At 38.9% G+C, this 23,185-nt stretch overlaps 1 protein-coding gene across 3 annotated transcripts in view; it reads left to right on the top strand.

Annotated features, from left to right (window-relative positions):
• The window catches only part of ZDHHC2 (zinc finger DHHC-type palmitoyltransferase 2), a 74,881-nt gene that overhangs the window by 24,879 nt on the left and 26,817 nt on the right, over window positions 1-23,185 (top strand). For all 3 annotated transcript variants that reach the window (XM_032618524.1, XM_032618521.1, XM_032618523.1), the window contains exons 2-6: window positions 3,414-3,440; window positions 4,552-4,646; window positions 15,306-15,426; window positions 19,759-19,828; window positions 20,569-20,601. In XM_032618524.1, coding sequence (XP_032474415.1) covers window positions 3,414-3,440; window positions 4,552-4,646; window positions 15,306-15,426; window positions 19,759-19,828; window positions 20,569-20,601 — 346 coding nt within the window. The remainder of the gene's footprint in view (window positions 1-3,413; window positions 3,441-4,551; window positions 4,647-15,305; window positions 15,427-19,758; window positions 19,829-20,568; window positions 20,602-23,185) is intronic.

Here is a 23,185-nt window from a genome sequence, read left to right as displayed (position 1 = left end):
TCCAGCAGAGCCCAAATCATAATATTTTTGTCACATGCATAAAACTTTAAAATTGAAAATAAAAGAATTTCTCAGATAGAATTAACTAATGTGCTACTCATTGTGACTTGGAGTAAAGCTCATCTGCCTCCATTTTCTTTTAATAAAAATAGAAATAACTATATTAAATTACCTCAAAAGTCATTTTTACAAAATATGTTAATGATGGTTGTAAAAGATTTGAAATTTCTGTGTGTGTGTAGTTGGAGAATAAGCATAATTTTTAAATAGACCAAACTGAAATTCTGTGAAATAATAAAATTAAATAATACTGAATAAAACTCAAAATTCACATTAAAACCCAATAGATCTTTGGAAGATCTGTCATAAATATGATCAGTATTGCTATTTAATTCTCATGTTGATGTAAATAGTCAAATTACATTTGACTTACCATCTATTTTTGACTTACCATCTATTTTTTTCCAAAAATGAGTCTGTAGTTCCCATATATTATCTTTATATACATATAACATATGTGGCTAAATTATAACCTTTTCTTCAACAGTCATTTATGAACAAAATAGAAAATAACATTGTATTCTATGTGGTTTTGTCTGAGAAAGGAAATGCTGAAATTGACAGCTCTTCCACTAAATTGAAAATTACAAGGTGAACCATTGACCCACTAAACAGGTAAACATGGTTGAAAGAACATTAATTTCCTCAAGATCATAAAGCAAAACCAAGTATAGTCCATATATCTGTTAGTGAAATAGGTCGGTTTGAAAGTTTTGATACTGCTGTTTAATCAGGGATAAACTATAAGATTTTGCTAGTATTTATTGTCTTTTTTTTGCTGCGGCATGCCGCATGTGGGATCTTAGTTCCCCAACCAGGGATCGAACCTGCGCCCCCTGCGTTGGAAGTGTGGAGTCTTAACCACTGGACCGCCAAGGAAGCCCCTAACCTATTAAGTCATTTGAAAGTAGTTATACACAACTTTATTTGGAACATATGTAACAAATATGGGATTACTTCCCAGGGTACTATATAAAAGGCTCTCAATAAGTAAAAGAGAAGTAGACCAATGGGAAAGTGGTAATTTAATCAGAAGAGATCGGAAAAGCCAATCATTTTACTTTTTAATAAAAATTTTTAAAAGTTCACTAGTAATCAGGGAAATGAATACTAAAACAGTGATTTTTTATTTTGGCCTAAAATGTTGACAAAAATTAAAGACATTTTACATTCATAGGAAATTGGATAGGTTCACAATTTGGGGGAGTGTAATTGATACAGCCTTTTTGGACCTTCACATTTAACTCTATAAATGCTATCAGAATTATTTACCATAAGCATGCATCCATGAGTAACTTGTTTAAATGAAAAAAAAAAGAAGAAGATCTGTGAATTTTGAAGTACATTAAGAGAAAAACAAACTGTGAGGGGCAGAAATAGCTTTTTAAAAGATGTCTTTGAATGCATATCCCGTCAATATAATAATGGTCCAGGGCAAAAAACTTCTCATCTCATACTAATTGTACTTTTTCTTTTTTTAATGTCATTTTGTTTTACTGTTTCAGTTCTGACAGCTAGAGTCATGGGTTAGCAAATACATTTTCTTTAAAACACCAGCACCTCTGAAATGGTCATTAAGGGTCATTCCTATATAAATGCACGAATGCATTAAAAGTGCTTTTTCATTTCATTAGATTAGCTGAAGGAGGAAAAATGTTGATCCAAGGAAGAGCTGTAGTCAGTTTTGGAGCACTTTGAAGACAGGGAAGTCAGAGCCTGGAGAGAAATGCATGAAGGGAGAGGTAGAGGTCAGACAGAAAAGCCAGGTTGGTCCTTCCTCTGGCCTCACATTAACGTCTTCACGTATTCTATGAGAAAGTGTGCTATGACTCTCGCCTCTGGTGGACAAGCACACTTGTGGAACAGGCCATTTGTAAGTCAAAGATCACCTGTGTCTGCCTGTCCCATCATGGGGATCAGAAAGGTAAAAGGAAATTGAGAGACCAGGAAATGTTTAAAGGAGCCACATCAAGGTTGGTGAGAAATCTGGAAATCATCTATTTTTCGGTACGCGGGCCTCTCACTGCTGTGGCCTCTCCTGTTGCGGAGCACAGGCTCCGGACGCGCAGGCCAGCGGCCATGGCTCACGGGCCCAGGCACTCCGCGGCACGTGGGATCTTCCCAGACCGGGGCACGATCCCGCGTCCCCTGCATCGGCAGGCGGACTCTCAACCGCTGCGCCACCAGGGAAGCCCGAAATCATCTATTTTTTAGGTTAAAAGAGAACACATGAAGGTCTGCCATTTAGATTTTCTGTTTATTGCTACAGATTGGAAGCCTAGATTCCATAGGTAGAAGCCACAAGAGGCTCATTTCGGCACCCTCTGATCGTACAGTCATTAAGAGCAATCCAGGAAGGGAGTGGGTTGCCCTCCAAAACGGTGTCTCCTGCTCACTCTAGAAATGGCTAAACGGTAGCTCTCCTGTGAAGGAGGTTGGTTGGATCAGGTAATCTTAAAAATCTCTCACAACATTACCCTCTGATTTCAGTGCTGCTTAAGGCAATGAAAGTATACTCCAGGACAAAGGCCCAGAATACTGTATCCCTTTAAATAGCCAAGGAGGGACAAAACTACGTAAATGAAGTCAAATCTTCCCTTGCTACAACTGAGATAGGCCAGAGCTTCCTGAAGACTTTAGTACAAATGGAGGATGACCACCACATGCGAAACAAGTAGACAAACAGAAGGCAAGAAAACTGCCAGAGTGGGGCTTTTTGTCCCAGCTTGTTTGAGCTCTGTGGTCCCTGTCCTCAATCTACCTGCCACCTTGCGATATTTACAGCAGCCCTTCAGGGATGGCAGTTTCTCGGGCACGTGGTCTGGGCCCCTTGTTGTACAGTAGGAAGCAGTTAGTCATCGGGCGTAAGAATTCATCCTTTCAGAAACACGGCAAGAGAAGTGTATGCCGTGGACACAACATTTTTTTCCTTCTGGAAAGCTAACTCGGTGGTTGCCAACTTATGAAGAGCAATCAGTGTCACTGGCAATGTGATGAGCTGGAGAGCTTTCATCCGAGCTCTGTAGTTGGAAGGAAACCCGAGAAACCGATCGATAAAGGAGTGAGACCCGCCAGGGCCACGCTTGGCAGGGTTAGTTTTCTGCGTGGCAGCCAGGGCTGGAGCGCCAGCGGGGGCCTCGTGGAGGGCGGCCACCCGCCTTCCCTCCCCACCTGTCTCCCGTAGTGCTCATCTCTCCTCGAAACAACGTTGAACAAATATTTAAAGAACGTTGGTTTGAAACAGAGCCACATTATTAACCTACCCAAGTGTCTTCTGTCTCTATCAGGCCCTCTGTTTGCCATAAGCTTCTTATAACCTATTGCCTGTCTCTTTTCTCTATTTATTTCTATAGTGTCCATGGAAAATATTGGAGAACAAGGTAAGATATATCACTGCCTTCAGTCTAAAATTTTAAAAATCGTTGGCAAAAACAAATAGCATTCATTTTGATTTGGTTGGAGTAAGTCATACTTGGAGAATGTTGGAGTCAGGATGGGTTAAAGGCGTCTCATTCTCTCAGTCCCCAGACTGAATTCTCTCAGACGCTTGGCAGAGAACTTAAACCTGAAATGGCAGTCACTGTGCCAGGTTCTTATGGCTCCAAGATAACAGGAATATCAGCAATCTCCTGTTTCAACTCAGAGTCTGACCCCATACCTGAGTCACCTAGATAATTCATGAAAAATATCATTGGGTCTAGTCATCTCACACCGATTTAAGTGCCTTATGAGGTAACTGAATGTTTTAATGGTTCTATAATAGGAATATCAGCTGCTTTAAAAAAGCTAAAATGGCTGTTAAGGTTTAAAAATACCAAACATGCTATATTTTAAATTAAATTAGCATATTTTATTCAACTGTATCTTACACAAGTAAGTTATATATTAATGTATTATCCAGAATTAATCATCATCACTGTGTACAAAATTAATATTTCAGCTTTGCATAAGACTTCAAGGCTAAAATACCACACAAAGTGTGTTTATGTACACTACCTTAAAAAATATTCAGAATGCTTTTGTTAACAATTGTCCCATGTGATCAGTAAGAAACTTGAACTGTTCTTGGAGGAAATCTCTCTTTGTTCAGAAGATCTCTGTTTCAAACTACTGTCCTTGAAACAGGCCCACCAGGTTTGACTCCAGCTGAGCAAAATAGGCAAACAGCTCAAGCAGGAACTGCTTTTGCTATTCTTTGTTAGTGAAGCAAAGTTCTTACAGCCTGAATGTCTTAACATTCGTTTAACACTTTGTTTATTACTTAAAGTTGCAGGCATAACTGCCTTATTTTTACAACTCAGGAGAGGTCCCCGTAGCCATTTTGCTGATAGATGGGCTTGTCTACAGATGGGAGGGTTCTAATCATGGGCTAGTAAGTAATTAAATAATTAAATTATTTGGTTATTTTAGAACAAGCACATCTTTTGTGAATACCATGATTTTAGCATGTACTTGCATATTAAAGTGATAATTTTGTTTCTCTCATTTTAGTTGTGTGCCTGATTGCGTATCATCTACTTTTTGCAATGTTTGTCTGGTCGTATTGGAAAACTATCTTTACATTACCAATGAATCCTTCAAAAGAAGTAAGTTAAAATATTAGTATAGTTATGTCCTAAAGATGGAAGTCTGTAATGCTGATGTCTGAAGAATGAGTTTTATGTCTTTTTATTAATGTTGCAAACTTAGTGTAGTGATTTTTATATTAATGTGTTAATTAAATACTTGAATTTTCACTTGATAAATATTATTTTTGCACTGGATGAGTATTATATTTACAATATTAAATACGTTATACGTTCCGTTTCTACTTTAGAGTGAGGCAGAAGGATGGATGGATGGATAGATAGATAAAAAGATAGAGCTGAAGGTAGACATATTTCTATTATAATTGTCATACTAATGGTGCATTAGTTGGCTGTCAGCCACCAGAAACAATACCAACAAATCAACGACTTAACTAATCTTCTCTACTTTATTTTTTTTTAAATTAATTAATTACTTTATTTTTGGCTGCATTGGGTCTTCGTTGCTGCGTGCGGTCTTTCTCTAGTTGCGGCGAGTGGGGGCCGTGCATGGGCGTCTCAGTGTGGTGGCTTCTCTTGTTGCAGAGCACAGGCGCTAGGTGCGCGGGCTTCAGTAGTTGTGGCACACGGGCTCAGTAGTTGTGGCACACGGGCTTAGTTGCTCCGCGGCATGTGGGATCTTCCCGGACCAGGGCTTGAACCCGTGTCCCCTGCATTGGCAGGTGGATTCTTAACCACTGCGTCACCAGGGAAGCCCGATCTTCTCTACTTTCAAAGTGTAGCTAGTCTACAGCTGTCAGGTACCCAGGCTCCTATCCTGTTGCTCTGACATGTATAGCCTCTGTTCCCAACATTACCTCTTGGCCGAAAATGGCTGCTTCATTTCCAGCCATCATGTCTACATTCCAGACAGCAGGCCAGAGAAAGTAGAAAAGAAGAGTAGAAGTAAATGTCCTTCTCTTTAAGGACTTTCTGGAAGTTGCTGATGCCATTTCCACTTACATTTAGAACTTAGTTTTATGGCCACATTTAATTGCACAGAAGACTGGAAATTTAGTCTTTATTCTCAATGGCCATGTTAACCACGTTAGAAGGAGTAGATATTGGAGAACAACGAGCAGTTTCAGCTACAGAAGGTTTTAAATAGAGTTATATGTTCAAATATGCATTTTGAAAAGATCATTCTGGCGAACTTTTTGTTTCCTGGTTTTTTTTTTTTTTTTTTTGCTGTACGCGGGCTTCTCACTGTTGTGGCCTCTCCCGTTGCGGAGCACAGGCTCCGGATGCGCAGGCTCAGCGGCCATAGCTCACAGGCCCAGCAGCTTCGCGGCATGTGGGATCCTCCCGGACCGGGGCACGAACCCGTGTCCCTTGCATCGGCAGGCGGACTCTCAACCACTGCGCCACCAGGGAAGCCCGTTTCTGGGTGTTTGATCCTGGTTAAATGTCCTTGAAGCAGAGGACTGTGTTTTACTCATTTTTGGACCCTTGGCACTTAGTCTAGTACATGGTATTGAATAGAAATAAACTCTGCTCCAGTAATAATAATGTAGTTTTAGTAGGCTAATGTTAAAAAAAAAAGAAGTCTAGGCATCACTTAGAATTGTTTCCTGAAGTAATCTGTTTGAAATGCAGCTGTGGTCAAAAAGGCCAATAAATATGCTGTATGAACTGGGAAAGGATATTAAAAACAAAACCACAGATATTTGCACAGTATTAATGGCATGCTTGGCCTAGAATGCATTAGATATATAGCCTTTTTTTCTTCTTCTCTCTACTTTTTTTCCTACCTCTTTTTCCTCCCTCCTACCATGTTCTCTTCTTTCCCATCATCTTTCTTACCCTCATCCTGGCCTTAGTTGTAGGTTTGAAGGAAAATGCTGACTTTTATCATAGGTCATCTCATCCACTCTGGTGGTTTGCCTGTGACCTCTGTGTTGACATGTCCCAGATCTGTTTCTAGCCTGACCTCTCCCACGAATTTCAAATTTATATATCTCCCTGCCAAACATAGCTCCTTGATCACTGCACTGACACCGCAAACACAACACATCTGAGACTGAAGCCACCACCCTCTCCTTCCCCAAACCGTGACTCATCTGTTTCTTCTACGGGTTAATGCCACTGCCAACCACGTTGTCATTCGAGCCAGAAGCTTGGCATCCTTGCACCTCCCCCAGCGTCCAAATCCTGGAAAGGTTTGCACTTCCTAACTTTTCTTTTTCAGTTCAAGCCCCTTTCTCTTTATTTTCCATCCCTGCCGTAATTCAGAGTCTTGGTCACCTCTGTCATCTGAGACATTGCAGTCTTCTCTGTGGTGTCACCCTTGACAATCTTGCCTGCATTCCCTTCGGAGAATTCTGCAAAAATCCATCCTTCACTCTGCTGCTTGTGTCTATTCAGTGACTCTGCCCATCCCACAGGGTGAAGGCCAGTCTCCCTAGTTTGGCAACGATGACCCTTGTCCAAATTTCTGACTCCTCATTTTGTACTCTAGTCGTTCTTATGTACATGGTTTCCTGTGTACACCATGCCATAGTTTTCTTTCTAGAATATGCTTACCTCCTTTCTCATCAAAATAATTTTATTTTTATTTATAGTGGCAGCTCCTTCTAGGTCTCCTCTGCTGGTTCCTCATTATCTCCTGAACTTCTAAAGCATTGGATTATCCTAGAGTTCAATCTCTGGACCTCTTCTCTTGTTTATCTACATTATGACTTTATATACTATCTCATCGCTTTCAAATTACTCATTAGCCTGATCCTCTCTCCTAAACTCCAGACTCCTTTCCTGCTTCTTATTTGGCATCTAATAGGAATTTCAAATTCAAATTCCAAGTACCTGAAAATAAACTTCTGATTTTTTACTTGCTCCCCAAATCCTTCTATTCCTACATTTTTCCCATCTCAATAATGGCAATTCCATCCTTCCACTTGTTCAGATCAAAATCTTGGAGTCACCCTTCGCTACTCTTTTCCTCTCAGACGCCACACTCAATCAGTCACCCAATTCTGTAGGCCATACCCTTAGAGCACGCAAGTGTTAGTTCGTGCCCCTCCATGCTCCCACCGTGGTCCAAGCCACCAGCATCCCTGCTGGTCTATGTACAGCACCCTCTCAGCACGTTTCCTTGCTTTTGTGTTTGCCCTCTTCCGTATATTTTCAGCACAGTACCAGAGTGATCCTTTCAAAACACAAGACAGGGCTTCCCTGGTGGCACAGTGGTTGAGAATCCGCCTGCCGATGCAGGGGACACGGGTTTGTGCCCTGGTCCGGGAGGATCCCACATGCCGTGGAGCGGCTGGGCCTGTGAGCCATGGCCGCTGGGCCTGCGCGTCCGGAGCCTGTGCTCTGCAGCTGGAGAGGCCACAACAGTGAGAGGCCTGCGTATCGCACACAAAAAAATAATTAATAAATAAATAAAAACAAAACACAAGACAGTTCATATTATTCCTCTGCTCAGAACTTTGCTGTCATATCTGAGCTCACTGAGAGTAAACACCTAATTCTCTACTGTAACCTAAAAGGCTGCACGTGGCCTGGCCTTACACCACTTCTCTGACCCTCTGTAATGCTGTTTTAGTCACATTGGTTTCCTTGCTGTTCTGTCAACACACTAAGCATGTGTCTCCTTCAGGGGCCTTGAGAGCTGCTATTACCCCTTGATCTGGAACACTCTTCTCACAGATAACTGCATGGCCAGGTCCTTCATTTTCTTGCTATCTCTGTGTCTCTGCTCAAGAGTACCTTTCAGGCATTCCATGACCACTTCCTCCAAAATAGCAAAACCCTGTCCCTGCATCCTTCTAAACCTTACCTTGCTGTATTTCTCCCCATGGCATATCATTCTGTAATTTATCCCATGGTCATTTTTTTATACCATCCCTAGAATATAAGCTCTACAACAGCATGAACTTTATCTGTTTTATTCACTAATCCATCACCAGTACCTGGTGTCTGAGCAGTGTCTGACCCCTAAAAGGTACGCAATAAATATTTGTTAAATGACTGAAAGTTGAGAAGTTATGTGTATAGAGGCAGGTTTGTGTTTATAGCTTTGGTGGAAAGTTGAAGTGACTTCTGATTTCTCCATAAAATTATATGTGAGATCGACAACTAAGAATAATGGGGGAAGTAGATTGACTGAGGTTTGGAAGAGCAGAGAAGGTTTGAAATAGCAGTTAGAGAGAGAGGAAAAATGAAATGATAAAAAACGCGGAATTGAGGGAGTAGTGGAGTTTCATAACAGTGAATTTACAGTTTTGTACCAGGCCTTGTTGGATGACTTTTGTACAGAAGACGTATACCTTATTTGATTCATATTACTGTAGGAGATGGATATTATTTATTACCATTTTACAGTTGGAGCAGCAGGCTTGAACATGAGCCAATTATCCTAAGGCATCAAGCGCTAGTATGTGGCAGAGCTAATAACATTCAAAGCAAAGTCCTTTTGACCATGGAGGCTGCACTCTTGTCACTACACCATGCTCTAGCATGAAGAGTGGACCCCACGTCGGGGGCTGTGGAGGGGACGTGTGCCAGGACATCAGTTGGTGCATGGAGGAAAAAAATAGCCAAACTTCTATTTATATGCTGTTCTTTTATGTTTCTCCATTTTAAAAGTTTCTTATATAAGATACATACTATATTTGCTAATAGCACATCTGTAAATAAGTAAATATGCATATATTGGCAGTGCAGTCTCAAATCATTTTTTACTGGTAGGGGTACATTACCAAAAGAGTTTGGACAGGGCTTCCCTGGTGGCACAGTGGTTGGGGGTCCGCCTGCCAATGCAAGGGACACGGGTTCGTGCCCCGGTCCGGGAGGATCCCATATGCCGCAGAGCGGCTGGGCCCGTGAGCCGTGGCCGCTGAGCCTGCGCGTCTGGAGCCTGTGCTCCACAGCGGGAGAGGCCACAACAGTGAGAGGCCCGCGTACCGCAAAAAAAAAGAGTTTGGAGACCGTTGTCATGAAAGAAAGAGCCCTTGCTTGCTGGTTAAGAATCTTGGGTTATTCCATTAATAAAATGCAAGATCTTGGGTTTAATCTTCTAACTGATTTGCAGTCAGAGACCCCCTCACTTGTAAAATGAGGGTCTTGGACTTCAACTCGGACTAAAAAGGTAGGAGAAGAGATAATATAAGAAAATAATGTAAATATTTTCTTGTCACTGTTCAGAGAATATAATTTTTCAATTCATAACATTTTCTCCCGATATGAAAGTAATATAACCATACGAAATTGTATTTTGAAAACGAAGAGTAGGCAGAAAGAAAAAGAAAAGAAAAAATCCCACCACGCTTATTCAGCCAGTTTATATTCTGAATTTCTTTCTGGTTATTTTTCCTAGTGGTATTCAGAGCACACATATCCCAGTGTTTTTCATGCAATAGTTCTTCCTTGTTTTATTGTCATTTTTAATAACAACGTGATATTCTCACTGAAACACTGGATTTTTAGTCCGACCCCAACTTTTCATGTTATAAACAGCGTTGTTAAAGTGTTTGTTCATAGAGCTTTACCCATATTTTGGGTTATTTTTCTTAATTAAGTTCTCAGAAGTTGAATTACTAGACGAAGGAAACTTAAGTCACTTGCCAAATTGTTTCCCAGAATAATTACAGCAATTTCCAAAGCCACCAGTTTTTATCAGAACCTTGGCACTGCATGCTGTTCTTAAGAACACTGTTGTGAATTTAATAGGCAAAAAAAAGTTCTACGTTTTAATTTGGACATTTTAGATACTAGTGAGGTTATATTTTAATTTTTGTCCTAAGTCAAAAACAACTAGCAAAAAAGGAAATACAATTCTTTGAGTTTTCTGTTTATTATTGGATTCTGGTTTTTTTCTTAATTTATGCACCCTTTTAAAATTATACTCTCCTTTAATCTGAAAACTGTGTTTGGTCCCAGATGTTGGTTTCTAATATCATTCTCTAAGGAAAGGAAGAAGGGCTCCTTGGAGAAATGGCTGATTCTAGAACTAGGGCAGGGTATTTTGAAAATGAGCCTGGAGCGTCTTATGCCAGAAAGTAAAAGGTACTCCAAAAAATAAAATAAAATATATCGATGGTGGTATATCAAAGGGACATAGGATCCAGTTGAAAATGTCCCAGTGACCAAAGCCGGAACAATTTCAGCAGGAAAATAAATAAAATAGTGTTCATTTATAACTCAGAGTATAAATAATGTATAACTAAATAAAGTATAAATAAAGTATAAAAACTCAGAGTATAATAAATATCTTTGAGTCTACCGATACAAAGAAATGATTGAATGAATAAATAAATGGGGAGAAAAGAGAAATCTCTTTTACAGAAAAATTCTGAATAATTTATGTACATACTCTGCCCTCAAGGAGGGGAAGAATAAATCTCCACTCCTTAAATGTGGGCTGCATGTGGTGACTTCCTTCCAAAGAGTACAGGGTGAAGACAGGGAAGTAATGAGTCACCTTACAGCGGAGAAACCTGGAAAACTCCCTCAACCAGGTGATTAAAGCCAACATCAACAGTGCTAAGTCACATTGATAGTGTGTTCCCTTGATATGACGTGGTGAGAAGGGCACTTTGCCTTTGTGGTCTTCCTCCCCAAAACCCGTAACCCCAGTCTAATCATGAGATAGACACCAGAAAAGTTCCAATAGAGCAGCATCTTACAAAATACCTGATCAGTACTACTCAGAATTGTCAAACTCAACAAAAACAAGGAAAATCTGAAAAATTGTCTCAGCCAAGAGTAAGGAAACATGAAAAATAAATGTACTGTGGTCTCCTAGATGGGACCTTGGAACAGAAAAAAAGATCCTCAGTGAAAACTAAGGAAATCTGAATAAACTGTGGACTTTGGTTAATAGCAATGTATCCATATTGATACATTAATTGTCCTAAATGTACCATGTTAATATATGATGTTAGGAATATCAGCAAGTTGATGAGAGGATATATGGGAACCTTGTACCATTTTCTCAATTTTTCTATAAGTCAAAATTGATAAAACTATTTAAACAAAAACAAAACAGCTTGCATTACTGACCAAAGGACTGCTGCAATCTGGAAGATTGGAGGTCAGGTATATTATCTTTTTCACCCCAGGAGATCTCTCATTCCTTCAGATCTCTACATCTTTCCTGAGATCTGTGATGTGCGTTTGTACATAAAAGTGTTCTGAGGGGGAGGGGACTGCATATTTGATGCATTCCAAGATAGAACTAGATATTTTGGCATCCATCTTACATAAACAACAATTCCACCAACATGTATTTGGTTTTTAGGACCTGATGGTTGCAGTGTGTGATGTTTATTTATAAAAGTATTAAACATACTAAGGACTCTTCCATTTCCATCACTCACTAGAACTTACCTCTAAAGTTAAAAGGATCCAGAACTCTGTAGAAAATGTAATAAAAAGTCAATGGTTTTATTCCTTTTGAGTATTAAGTCTTTTACGATACTAACTTTCAATGCTAGGTTTTAAATTACTTTTAGAAAAGGGCAAGGGAGATATATCTGCCTGAATTATGGGACTGATGGTTCTGACAATGGAAAGTTAGAGACTAGGATACAAAATAACTTTTGCTTTGATCTTCAGTGCTCTGACTTAGGCTTCCTGGTACTTTCTCTTTTGTCCATTCCACAGTTCTAGCAGAGGGCTTACTCTGTGCTAAGCTTGATCCCCTTGTGGGGTTACATGCTTGTGGAAGAGACAGACAAAGGACAAATGAACCAACAAAATAATTTCAAATTATGGTGTGTAGCACAAAGCAATCACACATGGACCTGATGGACAGTATGGCAGGGGGAAGGGACAGAATGATCAGGGTCCCTATCCTAGTAAGGGAATCGTGGAAGTTCTTTGAGAAGATGACATTTAAGCTGAAACCTGCAAAATGAGAAGGAGCCATCCAGAAAGTATAAGGAATAATGTTCTAGGCAGAGGAATCAACATGTACAAAGTTCATAGATACTTTCTCTAGATCAACCCTACCTTTTCTCGACTACTACAGAATTACAGCATCATTTGATGTTATACATTTTATACCACTCAAATATTTCCAAACAAGATAAACAGTTCTATAAAGACCATCAGTACACTTACCTGTTTGTCAGTGTTTTCTTTTTTTTAAAACAATGAATAATAGCATGTTTCAAATTTTAAAGTAGTGTCATCAACAGGTGCATGGTGCCCAACCTAGAATTTTTAAGTAAGAAAGAAAATCTGGCAAATCCTCTGATAAACCAGTATGATTGCATATGATGGGTCAATAAACAATTCGGATTTTTCTTTGTTAGGTCTTTAATTCTGTTAGTGAGACCTGAATGGTGACAGCTTTCTCATTGACTCTGCTTCCCAGTGAACTGCTTTTTCAGAGTAACTCTGAAAACAATGGAATAGATTCTAGGAATCCACGATCCAATTGGGAGATAGTTTCCCACCTGTTGGAAATGTGGTTTCCAAACTTTTCTTTGACTCTAAGGTATTTAATCTGCTGCTACTCCTGCCCCAGCCTCTAGGATCAGGCTGCAAGGTCCTATTTTTCTGGGTTTGAGACTCAACACTGCTCACTGCCACTCACTGCCCTCATTTATATAGTCATGCAATCCGAAAAATTGTGTAAATATATTTCGTTTTATAAACTGAGATTTAAGGTAGCAAACGAGTGAAGAGCGTCTGATAGAACGAATACACCAAGGCTTTATAAATGTGGCCTTCATTTATTTGTTATTCGTATTCATTTGAAAAGGACTGGTTAAAGTGTAATTTGAAACACTATGAAATTAGTTAATAGTAAGCAAATGCTGTGAGCATCTTGCAGGAGGAATATTTAATGTGGAGAATACTTTTTTTCAAATATCTTTCACAAACTCTTAAGGGGCCTAACTGTAACATACCTACTAATTGAATGTAAGTAAATTTGATATACTAATTTGGAATAATTCATATTATGTAAATTTCTACTTAGAGAAAACTTATTTTTATTTTCTTTACCTTAATGAGTCTGAAATTTTACAACTATATTAAAAATCATGCATTTGTGAATATTATGGTACCTTAAAATTATTTACATTTGGAAGCTGAAGATTTGTTTTGTTTTTGTTTTTAATTTATTTGTTTTTATTTTTGGCTGTGTTGGGTCTTCGTTGCTGCGCGCGGGCTTTCGCTAGTTGTGGTGAGCGGGGGCTACTCTTCGTTGCTGTGCACGGGCTTCTCATTGTGGTGGCTTCTCTTGTTGTGGAGCACGGGCTCTAGGCACGCGGGCTTCAGTAGTTGTGGCACATGGGCTCAGTAGTTGTGGCTCGCGGGCTCTAGAGCACAGGCTCAATAGTTATGGCTCATGGGCTTAGTTGCTCTGCGGCATGTGGGATCTTCCCGGACCAGGGCTCAAACCTGTGTCCTCTACATTGGCAGGCGGATTCTTAACCACTATGCCATCAGGGAAGCCCTGAAGATTTGTTTCTAATTTTAAAATAACCTCAGTAGAATTATCAACCTCTAAACAAAGATTTTTAATTTTTATTTCTCTGAAGATAATGATTTAGGTTCAAATATCATGACCTCATTTTCATCAAATTGTTTTTCTTTCCTTCATTGACATACTTAAATCACTTTTTTAAAACTTTTTAAAAATTGTAAAATATGTCTTACATTCAAAAACCATATATAAGGCACAGTTTAAAGAATAATAAAATGAAAACACCTGAACAGTCACCCAACCAAATAGAAGCTTTATTTATATTTGAAGTATCTTCTGTGTACTTCTATGTTGTATTTCCCTGCATTTCTCAAGAAGTAACAGCTATCCCGAGTTTTGTGTTAATCATTTCCTTGTTTTTAAATAATTTTATCATATATACATATCCCTAACCATAATAATATATAGTAGTTTATTTTATATATCTGTTCAATAGGTTGAGAGTCTTGGTTGTACACAGCTGTAGTTCATTAAATGTTAAGTGCCATATAGGATTCAATTATTTGGATAGATCATACTCCCGTTTATTTATCTATTCCCCTTTTGATGGACATTTGGGTTGTGTTTAGTTTTTTACATTTTAAACAATGGTGCTGTGAATACCCTTGTACATGTCTCCTGGAGTACATTTATAGGAGTTCAAATAGACTTTTTAAACCATATTTTTGTGATTATCAAGTTGGAGCCCAAACAAATTTTCGTTTTTCTCAAATAAGTATTTTTTTAAATTGGTTGGGTCCAGTTGGCAGTATAAGAAGTAAAATCAATGACTAGTTCTTCTGAGTGCTAGAGAATTCATGTAATGATTATCCCTAAGTTAAAACTCACTTAGATGAGAATACATGCTTGATGTATTTGTTTCTATTTTTGTTTTTAATTATAACCAATTGAAAAATACATCCACTGAACCAAATTTGTTTATTTTGCCATTTCATCTATTAATGTAACTAATATTTGGATAGAACTCTACAGTTTATAAAGCACTTTTACATACCTTATTTCTCTTGAGTTTCACAAACATCTGAGGAAGTAGGTATTCTTCTTCTTCTTCTCTTTTTTTAGATTTATAAACTAATGATCCATGAGATTAACAGACTTGCCCAGATTTTAAATCTATTACCTCTCTGAATCTATATGCTATATACTGTTAATATTTTATAAATACCTCTTTGTGGGTATAGTAGATAAATATGTTATCATTTCTTTGAGAACACTGATTAAAATTTAACTTTCTTCCACAGTTCCATCTCTCTTATGCAGAAAAAGAATTGCTAGAGAGAGAGCCAAGAGGAGAAGCCCATCAGGAAGTTCTTAGGCGAGCAGCCAGAGACCTTCCCATCTACACCAGGACCATGTCTGGAGGTAGAGGATAACGAGTGCTTTGGCAGGATGGGTTGTGGTGATGGTTAGAAAGCATATCTATACTCGAAACTGTCAAGCACTCATTGAAACACATTGTGCTTCAGCTTGGATTATTATTAAGTCTCTCCTGTACAGTCCCATAAAACAGAATGGAAACATGAGCAATGCTATGGCACAGAGATCTCAACCAAGTCCGAACTGACTTTACTTCTATCCTGCCTTCGTAGCTGTGACTCAGTGAAGATGTTAGAACTGCTGAAACTTGATTTGTAGTTGCGTTCATTTTTAAAGTTTTAATTCCTATTCTTATTTAATTCAAAAGAGCAGTATCTGTTATGAACATAACATTGATAATTTTACATAAATTTTAAACTTAGTATGTAAATTATACAAAACTTAATTCGGGTATTGATAAAATTTCTTTATCTTTAAAATTTATGGTTTTTTTTTTTTTTTTTTTACAAAAGCAACTCAATAAATCTCATTTACTTGGACTAAGATTTTTAAGGTAATTTAACAGCTATCTAATTAAAGAATTGTCTTAAAAACTGACACACATGGACTGCTGGTACTTGCCCACAAAGGCTCACCCAGAAAGAAACTCTGTGACTTTAGACGTATCCTGTCCCTTTCCGTGGCCACTAGCCCCATGTGGTTGTTGAGCACTTAAAACGTGGCTAGTCCAAATTGAGATGTGCTTTAAGTGTAGAACACACAACTAGTTTCCAAGACTTGGTATGAAAAAAGGACTGTAAAATACCTCGTTAATTTTTATATTATTTATATTTGTTTCTGACTCACTTTAGAGTCCTAATTGAATATAACGCTAAGCTTCACACTTGATTTCTTCCTGTTGCTTTTACTGTTTCTCAGTGAGCAAGTGGTCATTCCCTGGTTTAATATTATGCCACTGGTTCTGTCCCATAAAGAGAGCGATGTGCTTATGTATGTTTACATATATTTGCTCTGCATAAGCCTAAACTAATATTGAGGAAATTTAAGCCCCCTAAAAATAAGTTAATACACAAGTTGCCAAAGCTAGTTAACGGCAGTGACAGTATCAGCTGCAAAAATCTCGTCTCCTCATTCCTAGTGAAGTGCTTTTTCTGCTAGACCCCTTGCTACACCACATTAAGACCAAGGAGGGAAGTATAAGTCATACCAGGATAGAGTATTACTATTCATTAATAGCAACTGCCCTTTGGATTTATAAGTTATCTTCTTGTGTGGGTTATGTACTGGTAAGGCTGTCATCTCTTGTATTGTGTGCCTATCTCCTGGGATGAACTTACATTTCTCAGTATTTGTGACAGTCTGGGACAGAATCTGGACTTCCTGATACAGTCTTTCTATTTTTAGCGCAAAAATTCTGGATGCATGCTAAAATCAATATTAACTGACTAGAGTCACTGACTCAAATTACAGAAAGTATAATAGATTATAATGCTGGTGCGATTGCTCTCCTTCTGGAACATGTGGAACGTAAAGGTAATCATGATGCAGAAAGGGCGTCCAGTGAAGCAGCCACAGTACCCCCAAGGCAGGAATGTGAGCAGGGTCCTTCTTACCCCATCCCCAGCAAAGACCCTTGGGTCGTTTGGATAACTTCCTTCTTCACCCTGCGAAAGGCCGTGGACTAAAGCAACTGAAAGGCTCAGTTGATGTTCACACACTTTATACGTCTTAAGAGAACTGAAGAAAGTAGATGGCAATATAATTTGGGGTTTTCCCATTCATTTTCAATCCACAGTCCTTCCTCCAAACCTAAAAGAGAAAAATACTAGCTGCCTATATACTGACTGCTGTACCCAGAGAACAAAGTCAACCATATACAGACTTGGGTGTAGGGTGTAGTGAGGCAGGTATTAAGTCTCCTCATCTCACTTGTTTGTCCTGTGCTTTCTTCTGATCCAACCATCTCCTGCCTTCTTACAGGGTTCTCCAAACTCTGTTATATTATTATTTATTTTTATTTTTATTAATGAGGACTATTTGCTTTCTTAGCTCTCCCTTTCCTACAAAAAAATATTTGTAGATTTTTTGACAAGGAAGGTAACCATTAGAAGTGAGGTAATCGGGCTTCCCTGGTGGCGCAGTGGTTGAGAGTCCGCCTGCCGATGCAGGGGACACGGGTTCGTGCCCCGGTCCGGGAAGATCCCACATGCCACGGAGCGGCTGGGTCCGTGAACTATGGCCGCTGGGCCTGCGCGTCCGGAGCCTGTGCTCCGCAACGGGAGAGGCCACAACAGTGAGAGGCCCACGTATCGCAAAAAAAAAAAAAAAAAAAAAAGTGAGGTAATCAGTTTATCATTTTGCACACAGATGTTGGTAATGTTTCCTTTTCAACATGTACCAAAAAAGTTTTAAATCACATAATACATGAATAAATTCTCAAAAAATTCGAGCAAGACAGTTAAAATAAAATGCCCCCTCCACTGTTAAGACTTTTTAAGTGATAATTAGATGGCTCATTTAAAATTCCAGTGGGATGATTTTAGTTGAATATAATATGGCACGTGGAGTGTTTTTTTATTATAAGACTAAATTTCTGTTTCTGAAAGACTGTAAACAAAACCTTTTTCTACGTTGTTTTGATTTCTTGTGAGTTATTACCCACTTTAATTTGAAAGGTTTTTTTACCCCAGTGTACTTTAGAGATAATCACCACTTGGAGAGAATCTAGCATTGCCCACCAGAACTCACCTGGAAATTCTGTGACTTTAGACCCATGCTGTCCATTGTGGTAACCACTAGTCTTTAAGTTGTGATTACTGACAACTTAAAATGTGACCGTAAGTGTAAAACACATAACAGGTTTCAAAGGCTTGGTATAAAAAAAAGTAAAATATGTCACTAATATTTTATATTAATTTTATGTTGAAATAATATTTTGGATATATTAGGTGAAATAAAATATATCATTAAGGGGCTTCCCTGGTGGCGCAGTGGTTGAGAGTCCACCTGTTGATGCAGGGGACACGGGTCCGTGCCCCGGTCCGGGAGGATCCCACATGCTGCGGAGCGGCTGGCCCCGTGAGCCATGGCCGCTGAGCCTGCGCGTCCGGAGCCTGTGCTCTGCAACGGGAGAGGCCACAACAGTGAGAGGCCCGTGTACCGCAAAAGAAAAAAAAAAAAAAAAAAGAAAGAAATATATATATATATATATATATATATATCATTAAAATTAATTTCCCCTGTTTCTTTATACTTCTTTTAACGTAGCTCCTAGAGAATTTAAAAGTACTCATGTGGCTCACATTATATTCCTTCTGGACAACACTGCCTCACACTTTGATACTTCGCATGAGCCAGTAATACCTTAGACCGTCACTTGGGATGTACCCGTGAGGCTTCTTCATTCAGGAGATGAGCAGGCCATGCCATCCATCTCTGGAATTTCTGAAAAAGAAAGTTATAAGGGAATGATTAAGGAATTATTTCAATATTGAAAACAACTCCATCTAGGCCTTGTTGTCTTAAAAATAAACCTCATTTTATTCTTAGTTTATAGCAACCATTTCTGTTTTTTAGAGATTATAGTATTAGCTAATATAATCTTGGTAACCGTGTTGCAAGTATTTTTTCCAAATTTTAAGTTCATTAGTATTGGTTTTGCTGGTCCTACTGGACTGCCCACTTAACTGATCTCCTGTAATTTTGGCAGACTGAGTGCATCCTGTCAGATGCCTGTGTACTGAAGGAGCATCTCCAGATCAGTCCTCCATAATTGTCTTTGATATCTGTATTAGAGAAGAAAGGATCAGGACTTCAGTCACAAGAATTAAAATTCTCTATTGGAAATACCTCTTGCAATACTCACTTCTAATCTTGTATTTCACCCAGCAGAAAAGATGTGAGTGCTTTCCCAATTCAAGCAACCAATTGAGTTTATTCACAAATTTCTAAAATGTGTTTCTCAAAAAACTTCTAGAATGTGGTTGTATCCTCCCCTAGTTATCCTGGCAGGGTACTGGAAATGAATTGATTTAGTCGAGGGAGACATTCTGTTTACTTTGATAGAAATGGACATGGTTGCACCCTTTGTGAATCTTACTGTGACTGCTTTATAATTATATAGTATACTTATAGTTGAGCGTGCCTTAGAAAAATTTCCCCAAAAGATTTTCTATTCTTGGGAAACCTCTCCAGACAACTGAGGCTATAGGCAAGTCATTCCATTTTTGTATTTACGCAGTCGGATATGTCATTTTTACCGAATTTAAATTCATTATGCTTTTTAGAATTTAAATTTGGATAGATGATTAAAAGCTATTTAATTGTATATTCAATTCACTGTTAAATCTAAGGCTAAGTGGAACTCTTTTTTCATAGCAATCCGCTATTGTGACAGATGCCAACTTATAAAACCAGATCGCTGCCATCACTGTTCCGTCTGTGATAAGTAAGAAAACCTTTTACTTCTAAAACGTCTACATGCTGGTGGTCTTTTTATTTAATATGTTTCTTTTCTCACCGCTTTCCACATTATTTCCTTTTCTCCTTATTCATGCTTCTCAGACCTTTATTTAAGAAGTATAACCAGCATGGTCCCTTGCATTAATATGAGTGTGGCTGAGGGCCGTGATTGTTTGCCCCTCTCCCCCCAGATTTTCGCTGATATGAAATGCATGATTTTTCGCAGCTCATACTTGGCTGGTTCTAGTTAACAAGTACTTCTGTGATTCATTTCCCTCTTTATAAAGATAACTCAATTGGCTTCATGACAGTCAGATGTTATTATATACTTATACAACAAGGACAGTACTACTTGGCTTAAGGTTGGATATTAACGGAAAAGCTTTATCCAGACTTCGTATAAATCTGTTGACATTTTGCACTTTATCTTTAGCATAAGAGTTGTATATTAACATACTGCTTGTTTTTAGAAAATTGTTTTATTTGCATCTTAAAGTGTGTATATTTTGAATTTAAAGTTCTACTATTGGATCGTCTAGAATTGGCCGTAGTGTGTTTATTTTAGATGAAGCCTTTGGCTACTATTCAGTTTTTAGATAAGTAAATAACTTTGCAATATTTTACTCACCATGACTCTTTTGAAATAGTATTTCCTCTTTATAAATGTATTGGGATTAAAACTTTGTGGGATGTTGAGTTTTATATGTGTGATTTTTTTTTTTTTAGATGTATTTTGAAGATGGATCATCATTGCCCATGGTGAGTATGGCTCTATACTTAAAGAAGTTTCTGTCCGTTATAACAAGTTGAATCATAGATCTATTTAAATCTTTTTATAAATGAAATCTTGCCTTAGCTGACCTAGGAGGACCTTTCAGATTAAGTTTCTAGTATTTGTTTAGTTAGCTCAAAAGTGCCTTTATTCAGGAGAGTTTCCATGAAATAATTTTAACACCAGTAGGTTAACAATGTAAAAGTTATTTTCTCATATTTGCTCAGAACAACCGGTTTTCTTTGTATGCACATGCATAAACACAGAGATTCTAAAATACTTCTCAGAAATTACACCAAAATGTACACATAAATTATACACGATAGTGCACTCAAAGTTTCTAATAAAGAATGAATTCATCTAGAGCTTTAACAATCTATTTTAAATAAAACAACACTTAGGAGTAGAATAGGAAATATACAAATACACACATATGTTTAAAAAAGGGTTTCCACTTAGAATTCATTAATATTTTTTTTTAAAAAGTGTGAATCATGAAATTAGATAACTTAATAGAGGATTATTTGAAAGATCTGTTTAACTAATGAAGGTTGATTTTTCTACCTTATAATTCTTCATCTCAATGTGCACATCCCTGTGACAACCACGCTGAAGTTGCCAGCCAGGTCGGATTTAGACATTAATCATGATCATTCTAAAAGCCTTATCTTCTTTCAGGGATGGCACTAGGGAAAGGTAGATGTGCCCACAAATCTACACCGGGGGTAGGTGGAAACATACATAGTAAATGGTTATCTTAGCTACCGGAAACAATAGAGGAATGTCGGGTTTGCAATGTTATTTACCTCTCTCCAGGGTACCCCGTACTTTTCTTCACCTAGATTTTCTGCTTTAACATGTCAAGGCTAGTTAATGCCTATGAGAATAATGCTCCTCTCAGAGAAAGTTGTCAGGAAATAACCTCTCTTTGGAGTATTAATTTTCATTTGAGGTCATTCTTTTGCTTTCCTCATTCTTTCCTTCATTCCATTCATTCTGTTCTCTTTCTCAGCAAGTTCTTTCCCCCTGACATCTCCAATTATACGTTTTCTTAGTCCTCCTTATACTCCTCTGTTGATCCTTCCAGTAACACCTGCTGTCAGTCCCTCCCCACTGCCACCATATCCCCACCATCCACCTGTGCATTCTCTGCACCTGTGGTGGACACTTCCCAAGCCCACCCACTGTTCCTACTTTGGGCACTACCTTTTCTTTGCTTCTCTGCCTGAGGACTCTCTTATGTCTGGGGGGTTTGTTCAGCTCATAATCCAGGCAATTCAGAAGTGCCAGGGCATTAATGCTTCCAGAGGCCATTCTCACCCAGTGAGGGCCTGGCCAGGAACACATGCTTTCTCAGCTTTTCTCCTCCTTTCTGGATAGCTGGGTGGTCTAGCTGTGATTGAGCAGAGTGGTAAAGTAATCAGGGACATAGAGTTCACTCCCGTTTTCCTATCTTAAAGTGATAATGGATAGTGGTAATAAGCAATGGAGAGCTGGAAACAGGATTAATCCCAAGCTAGTGCACACCTATAAAGCTTGCCATGCCCTTGCTATCCTCAGAAAATTACACATATAGAAATGATGATTTACTACGATAGCAGTCTTTCTGTTTGTTTTTTTTTTTTAACTAATTTATTTTTGTCTGCATTGGGTCTTCATTGCTGAGCACGGGCTTCTCATTGTGGTGGCTTCTCTTGTTGCGGAGCATGGGCTCTAGGCACGCGCGCTTCAGTAGTTGTGGCTCGTGGGCTCAGTAGTTGTGGCTCGCGGGCTCTAGAGCACAGGCTCGGTAGTTGTGGCTCACGGACTTAGGTGCTCTGCAGCATGTGGGATCTTCCCGGACCAGGGCTCAAACCTGTGTCCCCTGCATTGGCAGGTGGATCCTTAACCACTGTGCCACCAGGGAAGTCCTGATAGCAGTCTTCCTAAACCTGAAATTAATTTGGCTTTAAAAGAAACATAGCATAATTGGATAATCTTTTAAATTTTGACAGACCCTATTACATAAGGGGGACAGATGTGACCCTAGAGTTTTTAAAAATGGGTTCAGGTTACATGTCTATACACTACCTGTTGTCACCTTCACGCTGCGTGGCAATGTGGAGGAAGTTGAATGGACTCACTGCAGTGCCTTTCAGCTTCTGCGTTGCTGCTTCTCTGCACTGTCACCTCCTGTGCTGCAGCCACTTGCCCCAGCCACCATCCAGATCCGGGCACTCCCTTGCAGAAAGCAGTAGCCAGGTCGACTTGTGAAGGGTTTGGTGCCGAGGACCTAATATTCACCTGGTGCCAGCTAATGGAGCAGCCATTTTATTTATTTTAAATTTCAAATTAAAATTCTAAATGAAAAAATGTACAGATAATACACGCTCGCAGTTCTAAATTCAAAAATAAAAAGGTACAGGTGTTCTTCTTAGCCCCTCCTCCCCACCTCCTTCCACTCCTCACAGGGAACCAGTGTTGGTTGCTAAATGTCACGTGTGCTTTTCAGATATAAATCTGTATGTGTGCGCTTCCCTGGTGGTGCAGTGGTTGAGAGTCTGCCTGCCGATGCACGGGACGCAGGTTCGT

The sequence above is a fragment of the Phocoena sinus genome, chromosome 21, assembly GCF_008692025.1.
Source record: "Phocoena sinus isolate mPhoSin1 chromosome 21, mPhoSin1.pri, whole genome shotgun sequence".
Classification (NCBI taxonomy): domain Eukaryota; kingdom Metazoa; phylum Chordata; class Mammalia; order Artiodactyla; family Phocoenidae; genus Phocoena; species Phocoena sinus.
Note: the sequence above shows the minus strand (reverse complement) of the source record. Positions and strands in the feature narration are given on the sequence as shown.